The sequence below is a fragment of the Mycena indigotica genome (genome assembly GCF_014461135.1).
Source record: "Mycena indigotica strain 171206Taipei chromosome Unknown Mind.scaff0001, whole genome shotgun sequence".
Classification (NCBI taxonomy): domain Eukaryota; kingdom Fungi; phylum Basidiomycota; class Agaricomycetes; order Agaricales; family Mycenaceae; genus Mycena; species Mycena indigotica.
The window spans coordinates 19922-29464 of NW_023503000.1; the positions used below are offsets into that span (position 1 = coordinate 19922).

General features: G+C 50.3%; 1 protein-coding gene across 1 annotated transcript; it reads left to right on the forward strand.

Annotated features, from left to right (window-relative positions):
* Nucleotides 1-8635: 8635 nt before the first annotated feature.
* On the forward strand, nt 8636-9153 carry MIND_00000100 (uncharacterized protein; the record flags this gene model as incomplete). Its single annotated transcript, XM_037356978.1, has 3 exons — nt 8636-8717; nt 8766-8865; nt 8919-9153. Exons 1-3 carry the CDS (start codon nt 8678-8680, stop codon nt 9151-9153), a joined length of 375 nt encoding a protein of 124 aa, XP_037224888.1. The 5' UTR covers nt 8636-8677.
* Between the last annotated feature and the right edge of the window lie 390 nt (nt 9154-9543).

Sequence of the window (9543 nt, forward strand, 5' to 3'; positions counted from 1 at the left end):
ACGTGATTCAAGCGTGTATAGCCAAGTGAGAGGCACTTCAGTTTTATTGCGATTGGACGCTAACTCCTAATGTAGATTTATCGATTCCACAAACAACTCCGCCCTGAGGAAGAAGACTTGCATTGTCTGTGCGAGAAACTTGTTCCCCGTCGAGGTTACGCAGGTTGCGATCAATCGGATACCCAATAAGCATTTATTGGAACCCACACATCTCCACCCAGCGCAACGTCTCATAGATGGCGCGCTTTTTTCACACAACCGCGTCCACCCAGGGACTAAACATCGTCTGCAATCCTTGTCTTCACTCCCTTGTCCGATGCGAGCGCCCTAAACTCTCAATTTCCAACAATCTATGGTTGGGAGATGTTCCCTTTCAACTCCAGATCCTGACCCTTCCCGAGCAACTGCTAATCTCACTCTACTTCCCTTGCGCATACATCGTAAAAGTTTACCCTAAAAATGTTAAACCTGACCAGACGGACGTCCCAGAAACCTCACACGCGTTCGGGCACAAGAAGCTGCGAGGCAACGTATCGACCTTCCGACTTCCAACATCTGAAATTGCCGATATGGTGGAGGGACTCATTGTCCCAAAACCATCTTTGTTGTTATCAGCAGTCATCGGCGTCACATTTGTTGGTGTTGGGAAGAGTGGACTCAAGTACATGTCAGGCATGTTCAAAGTCCGTCGCAAGCGGGTCCACGACGCGCTTCTGTGGCTCAAAAATAATAACCGGCTCTATTCAAACGTCACGATATCGCAAGAGCGACTTAATTCGCTGCCCGACGATGATGTACCGCCCGAGATTCTGGAGGCTGTTCGATTTTCTGACGACGTCGCTGCTGTGGGGCGCGAGCACGCCGGCTATGTACCTGCAGACGAGGGCGAAGACGATATCTTCGCACTCGAAGACGAAATGAGAGAAAACGCCGGTACAAATGGTTCCAAACTTGTTGATGACCCTCTTGACGTCGAAGAGCAAAATGTCAGCGACGATGCAGCCGAGACTCTCACCGGTGCACATGAATTGGAAGGTAATGTTAGGCCTCTTCTTCGACGGTGCCTTCCCTCATTTGGCTCTAGACCCTCTGGATCACACCGGGGATTCGGATAGTGAGGATAGCGATGGAGATGCGCGCAATGCGATCGCTGATTCAAGTAAGTAAGAGCCAGAAAAACCCCGATATTGCGGGTCATATGCCTTGTCACAACATTAATCGTTCTTCAGGTCCGGCCGTCTTTCCTCTTCAGACACACGGTGTAGTGGATGTAGGCGGGGACAATATACCAGATTCAACCCTCTTCGCCCATGCAGTGGAAAACATCATGCCAACTCTTATCATGCGAGACTACGGAGTGCGAAAAGGCAGCGCTTTCGTGAATGAGTTCGGAAGGAGAGACGAAAACCACGAAAGGTTTGACGGAGGAGCATCAAACCCGAATCATCTGCTCGGAGCGTTCCCTACACTCTTCCCTTATGGGCTGGGTGGTTTTGAGGTCGACCGCCCGGTGAAGCTTTCGTACGAAGAACAAGTCAAATGGGCACTCCAGCACTCTTCGGGCCGATTCCGCCGGCATACGTCATTCATTTTCCAAGTATTCGGCGTACTTTGGAAACGCCAGGTTTGTCGTTCCGCGGCCCTCCACATCGAACACGACAAATTTGTTGCAAATTACAATGAATTCATGCAACTCACACCCAAAGACTTGTTAGAAGCCAGCGAGGAGGAAAACCACCAAGTCACCATTTCAAATCCTGCTGTACGACTTTTGCGAAAACATATCACTACCGTCAGAGCAAAAGTGATAGGGACTGATGAAAATCGTGTAGGCATCCGCGCACAGATCTGGGGGATGACCCTCAAATTCAATCCACCCACGCTCTGGACCACGATTAACCTATCAGACACCAACGACCCCATCGCGCAAGTACTCGCAGGCCAAGACATCGACTTAGATAATTTTATTGCGAAAGTAGGACCCAACGCCTCGGAACGGGCTCTGGTTATTGGGTCCGACCCTTTTGCTGCTGCGGAGTATTTCCACCTCGTCGTGAGACTAGTGCTATCCGAGATGATAGGGATTACAGTTGGAGCAAGAGGCGCGTTTTCCAGGAAAGAAGGCATCTTTGGGTTTGTGAACGGTTACATTGGTACAGTTGAAGCTCAAGCGCGAGGATCGCTTCACTTGCATATTCTCTTCTGGCTTCAAGGAGCGCCCACCGCGAGCAAAATGCAAGAAGCACTCAAAAGCGAGGAGTTCAGAGCTAAGATCCGGAACTTTATCCAGCACAACATACGAGCCGACATACCGGCAACGGAGAAGACTCGCCAACGTGGTCAGAAGACCAGCATCGCTTATTCTCGCCCACAAGACCCGCGATTACCTGATTACAACACGCGCTGCCAACAAACGGAACAGCGAAACGCGTCGGTGCTGCAAGCGCCACGAGTGCAACGTCTATTACTGCTTGAAAAATCGAAAAGGCAAGCTCGTCTGTAAGAGAGGTCATCCATGGCCCATCTATGCGGAGGACTGGGTCGATAGCGACGGCAACTGGGGACCGAAGAGGCTCTCTAGTTTCATCAATGCATGGAACCCGCCTATTTTTGCGGTGACTCGCTCTAACATGGACATCAAGTTGCTGACCAACTCATGGGAGACAAAGGACATCGCTTTTTACATAACTCTGTACATAGCAAAGAAACAAGTCCAAGCGGCAAACGCCTCAGCTATACTTGCAACCAGCACGGCGTTCGCGGGAGAAAAACCTCAACTGTCCGCGGAAAATACCATCCAGAAAATCAACAAAAAACTCCTCCAGCAATGTTCCAACACGCTCAGTCGGCAGTACGAACTCAGTGGGCCTGAGGTCGTCAGCTATCTGATGGGATGGGGGGATCGGTATATTTCTCACACCTTCGTGAAAATTTACTGGGACGGGATGACTGCAACATTGCGTCGAGTGTACCCTCATATTGTCAAAAGGTTAGGTCGTCTTTCCCACTACACCGTTTGACTGACTGAAACAAAATGACAGCGGAGATGGGAACACTCGACCTGATCAACACGTGCGCACTGCATCGAGTCACATGTCACGACTTAACTTTCATAGCCCGCAAAACTTCAACTGGAGAATGGGAAATTGGTTCTTCAAGACCAGATGGGACAATACGCTGATCGAGGAGAGACCCTACAGGATATGTGCCTGTATGACTTCTTTCTCTACACGTACCACGATGGACAAGCAAAAGAGCCCGAAACTGAGCAAGAAACCGAGTCAGCTGCACCAGCTAAACGTCGAGGTAGACCTCCCAGCGAAAGGCATCCTTATTTGGCTCGCTCAGAGCGCAAGGGCGCAAAGAGTCGTACGCGGTCCTAAACACGAGACGGCTCTACATTTTGTCGGGCGATGGTTACCGAGTCGAAGAGACGAAAACCAGGAAAACTACTCTGCCCAAGTACTGCTTCTGTTAAAGCCCTGGCGAGTATTAGACGACTTACGCGGAAACCACAATTCTTTTCTCGACGCTCGAATTGCATTCGAGAGTAATGCTAAACCCGAAACCCTCCGAATCATTGCCAATCTGGAATATTATCACGAATGTTCCTCTAGTGCATATAAACGCCGAAATCGCGACTCGGATACGATCTTCTTCGACGAAAACTCGCCCTCTTCTGACCCCCCCGTTCATGTCTCCCCGGAACTCTCCCACTATACCGAAGAGGACGTAGTGAGGGCAAGAGAGCAGAAATTCACAGCAGCGGAACAAGCTTACGGCAAACGAGCGATGGATATCGCGTATTCATCTGGATTATTCGACAAAGTGGGACAAGCAGCTCAAGAGCATCCCTTACTGGAACCCACATCCGAACAAGACAGCTCCCGGTACCGTGAATGGGAAGCTAAGGTCGCACAAATTACTCGTTCGATGCCTACACTTCAAAACACTCCGAGAACTACCAACACTGGAGGGGTATCAGAGCTGGATGCTTCCACGAGTGAATTCGCTCGACATCCGACTGTGCAAGCCCTGCCAGATTCTGGCCCGCAGCTACGATCTACCGAACAACAACAATCACTCGATATGCTCAACGCAGAACAGCGAAGAGCCCACGACATTGTCGAAAATCATTTGAGGCGCCATCTGCGAGGCGAATCACCTGAACAGCTATTGATGATCATTCAAGGCGAGGGCGGGACAGGCAAGACAGTCGTGCTTCAAGCTATTACGCATACCTTCGATTTTTATGGTGCAAGGAACATGTTGGCTAAGACAGGCACTACTGGTATTTCGGCTAGTCTAGTAGCTGGACAAACATTACATGCCTGGGCTGGAATTCCTGTCAAATTTTCCGAGAAAGACGATTGGCTTAGCAGTATGTGCCTCACCTCTTCTCCGCTTTCCTCGGAGTACAACTGACAATGTACAGAAAGCGGGAAAAAAATCGTAGACCGTCGTAGACGCAACATTCTGCCTACACACTATCTCATTATCGACGAATTTTCCATGCTTACCAAGAAAGTCCTCGCTCAACTGTCCTACATTCTTGGAAATACGAAAGCTGGGGTCGGTAAAGCTCCACCTTCGCTCCCTTTTGGCGCCGTCTGTGTCATCTTAGTGGGAGACCCTCACCAATTCCCACCCGTCGGCAATCCCCAAGGGTGCCCTGTTCAACCCTGCCTGCGACGAGTCAATGTTATCGCAAATGGGGCTTGCGTTCTATCGACAATTCACAGTGGTGGTGACTCTCACCCAGCAAAATCGCGTCAAAGACCACGTCTGGAACAATTTACTGAAACGACTACGCGAAGGAGAGTGCACTGAGGGGACGACATCGACATTCTGAAATCATTGACGGTGCGGCGAGGATCTTCAATCCGATGGGGACGTAGCTCCCTGGAATGATGCTGTACTAGTAACTCCTCGACATTCGGTTCGGACTCGATGGAACATGGCAGCGTTAGAGCGACACAGAACTACAACTGGGAACACCGTATACATTTCTCGAGCCGAAGATAGCGTAGGTCGCACTCCAAGACCACTCACTCTACAAGAACGCGTGATAGTAGCTGGCATCAACGACGAGAAACCGGGGAAACTTCGCCGAACTTCGTTGAAATCGCCATCGGAATGAAGGCAATGGTCCTGTGGAATATTGCCACAGAAGCCGATCTGGCGAATGGGACGCGCGGTATAATTGAAGATATCAAATTAGATCCTCGAGAACCCACTCCTTTACATCGAGGGCCCGGCGGAAAAGTCGTGTTGCGATACCCACCGTGCGCGGTCTTCATCAAAATCGAACATTTCTCCTTCCCATCATTCGAAGGTCTTCCACCAGGAGTACTTCCTCTGTCGCCTACTTCCTCGTCCTTCTCTATAACGACGGGACCAAAAGAAGTTACAACCATCAACCGTCGACAATTCGCCCTGACCCCAGGCTACGCCTTCACGGATTACAAGTCACAAGGCCAAACAATCGCTTATGTAGTGGTCGATCTAGAACAACCCCCACACGGACGACTTACTCCATTCAACGCATACGTGGCACTATCACGAAGCCATGGCAGGGACACAATCCGACTGTTAAGAGGTCTAGACCCAAAAGTTTTTACCACGCATCCTTCGGAATTCCTGCGCGAAGAGGATAAACGTCTCGCCGCCCTCACGGCAGCCACACGCCAAAAATACCCTTAGTCAAACATAGCCTACCCTCTCCCACCTAAAACTTCTTGTCCCACATAGAATCAATACTGAAAGATATGTCGATGTCGATAGAATGCTATATCTTATGCGAGTAACCAAACCCAAGAACTGTAGTGAGCGATCCATGGCCCAACCTCTCTGGACTACAAAGTGCGCTTTTTGCGGTCTTCAAGATCCTCGCCGCTCCTGCTCCGCCTGTCGAGTAGCTCGATATTGCGACTCCACGTGCCAGAAACAAGACTGGCCAGACCACAAGACAGCGTGCAAGGACCACGCAGCTAGCCTCGACACAATCAAAGACCCATTCATTGCTGGAGTCGTGCAATATTTCGCACAGTTTGTCGACGATTGGCGTCTATCCTTTGCTCAGTGGGCACTGTTTGCTGCAGACATGGCAGCGAAGCCCAAGGAATACCTGGAACAACACTTGTACGTTATCGTTATTCCTTTCGGTTGCTTAAACCTAACATCTGCGCACCAGTTTCGCTGTTAAAGTGGAACCTACCAACGACCAAAGCCGTAAGCTTAGACGCGCAACTTTCGACGTGAGCATCTCTTGTAGTCGAAAGTCGGCCTTCTTCAACGCTCATGATAGGTTATCCACGCTGGGATGGTCTCTGACATCGACTTTATGACCATGGCACCATCCGAGGCCATCAAAACAGGCAAAGCAGTCGACAGAGAGAAGGAATTTACCACAGAATTCAACAACCTTCAGAGAGGTAATGACATAGTCCGCGTTGTTGTGACCTCCAGTGTGATCTGCACGATGTACACTATTCGTGCTCACCAAGTATTTCCCCCTGAACTGAAGGGGTGGGAGGGAAGCGGAGCAATCACAGGGTTCTTCCGCCTGGTATTCGAACGAGAATTCAAAGCAGCGGTAGCTGCCGGGCATGGTGAGTTCGGTTGTCTATTCAGTACTACAGTAACCGGTACCCCCATCTAGTTTATGTGTCTCTTCACCGAGCAGTAGAACTACTCGTTTTCATTCTCACAGGGAAAGCCATTCGCATTCCCGGCTGAAGTCGGGGTCGTCTTAAATAACTGCATGATGTGACGAAGGCGGAACTTGTACCTGTAGCACATCTACTGATCGGAAATTAATTTGTTAGCACTGTACCATATACTTCTTCGCGCAACCCGGCAGTATGCAACCCGGCCACCCCAACCTATACCCGCACGACCTCCAGCTCGTCCACCACAGATGCGATGCAGATAGCGGAGGATCATATCATAACCACCGAACGTTTCAAATGGGGGGAGACTACAATCAAGATTTTCTTGCATCCCACCTGGCCAACTCGTTCTCTGCACGGAAACCGAGCTATGGTACACCCTTCCTCGGACACACAACGTGATTGCACAACCCAGCTGTACTTGGCATTACACATTGCGCCTTCCATCCTGCCAACTGCATCGCGTGGAGTTCGATAGCCCCCCCCCCCATGTTGAACACCGGTCCCGACATTCCCTTGACGAACACCGAACTAAGCTGTTGGGAAGAAATACAAGCCTCCTGTGCGTTCAGCGTTAGCAACCCGCATGAAACCCCCATGCTTGTGGCGGGCTGTCGCGTCTCCCTTCCCTCCTCTACGCTACCACAAACGAAACTTAGAACCGGTTTCATCGTCGACACCGACGTCAGAGGCACATGTCGAGTACGACTCAGTTTGAAGGGAATTCCGTTAAACGCCAATTCCCTAACACTGGTGGCCGATCTTCTCACCCCCGAACACCTCGATGAAGACGAAGTCTTAGCAGATCGCATGCAACTGACACCACACTTCATCAATGGATGCGTTGAACTTCAAGTGGGAGACCGCGTGGCGATTCTAAGCGGTCCCCATCGTAAACGCATAGGACGAATCCAACGACTTCACGCCGCACACCGACCAACTCTGCTGACCATACTGGACAACCGAGAAACGATAACAAACATAGCAATGTGCAACGTTGCCCGGGTTTTCCTTCCCGGGGACTCCGTGGCAGTACAATACGGAGCACACAAGGGTGCGCGAGGAAGTGTACAAGCGACCTTCGCCCTCAAACATCTGACCGACGACCTCATTCAATTTCCTCCGGGTGGTGCGAGAGTTGTGATGGTAATCCAGCAATTGTCTCTACGTTTCTCAAATCATTGATCAGTCTTTGAAGGAAAATACCGACGACTGTGTAAGTATCAAAAAATGCTATCACTATCACCTAACCTCCAATAGATGGACATACCCACTCAATACCTCCGGTTCGACTTCACCCCACCCACGAGCGAAGTCCCCACCATCAATGTGGCGAACCACTGGCTAGCGCAACAGAACCTGGTGGGGAAAAACCTAAATGTGACCATCGGCCCTATAGTTCGTGGTCGAATATCGGAATTGCAAGCAGCGAGCGTGGGCCAACAAGGACACATCTCACTGTCATACCCAATCTCCAGCGAAACTTTTCATCTTCCTATAGAAGTCAAGTTAGCAGTCGAACCATTCTCAGTGCGAATATCACCTGAATGGCTTCATCCTGTTACTGACCCCGTTCTTTACAACACGACTGACTGTTTCGTAGTAATTGGCAGCGACATTTACGGCCGAAAGGACTTCATAGGATGCCGCGCCATACCAACGGACGGGAACACCAAATGGCCACTATCAGTCACAGTGTCGTATCAGGCAGGAATCCTAAATACGAAAACCCAATTTTCCCAAGAGGCGCTTTGTCGATCGTCGTATACCCCAATGTAAACAGACATATCTGAGGCTCCACTACGTCGTTACCTTTAAATCTCTCTTATCTTATCTGTAGTGACTAAGTGTTTACACTTATTTGTTTTTGTTGTTTACGCTTGTTTGGACACGAATTTATGATATACAGGACCTAGCTAAGCAAGGTAATTCTTAACTCAACACGTGGGATAACCCGGGCCACTTTTGCACACGACCTCTTCACCAACCTGAGCAGTTTCCTGCACATGGCTTCCATTCGAGTTCAAGTGCAAGTCCAACAAAGCAGTAAGAAACACACCCTGCCACTGTCTTCTGCCTCTCTGACCACTGCAGCGCTGGATCGGGCAGCGATCCGGACGGGCATGGACAATTTTATCGGTCTGTTCCACGAACTCGTGCCTCGCAACGACCCACGCTGGCGAGAGCTGCGCAGGTATGCGCCCACATCGCTCGGCCTTGCCCCCTCCACCGCTGACCGCTGACCAGGCAAGATCTCTTCAACATCGACACCGTCATCAGACTGGGCATAGCTGATTGCCGCACTAATGGCTGGGTTGTTAATGCAGAAGGCATTGTGCAAGCTCTTAGGACCCGCTTACGAAATATCCGACTTATCGGTGTCGAAGACTCAGACATTGAGAGTGTGGGCTCTGACTCGGGAGATGGCGCCGACAACGGGCCTCAAGCTGCGAGCGAGACCGAGAGTGGGAAAGGCCGCTAACGAGGGGAGGGGACGAGAGCAACAATGCTGACTCGGAGATGAACGTTCGCAAGGCAACGAATAGCCGTTTCATTCTGCTCTCATCCGCATATGCATGTCTTTCGAAATCGGTTTGATTGTGTAGTAAAACTGCTTCTTACAGAGTATTCATCGATATCTGCGAGATATGTACACTTGGAATCCTGCAGAATGTGAGCGACACGCTCGAGGTGAGCCGTAAAAACTAACGTATTCTGTTGTCGAAAAAAAGGAAGGCGGATCATGTTATGCTGAAGAGCTTCCTCAGGAAAGCGAGGGCACTATTATTTTCGATGTTAGCGAGCTTGAAGAGACGGCAACACAGTATCAGACGCACGACAATGGACCATTTTGTGGAGGGTGAAATGTGAA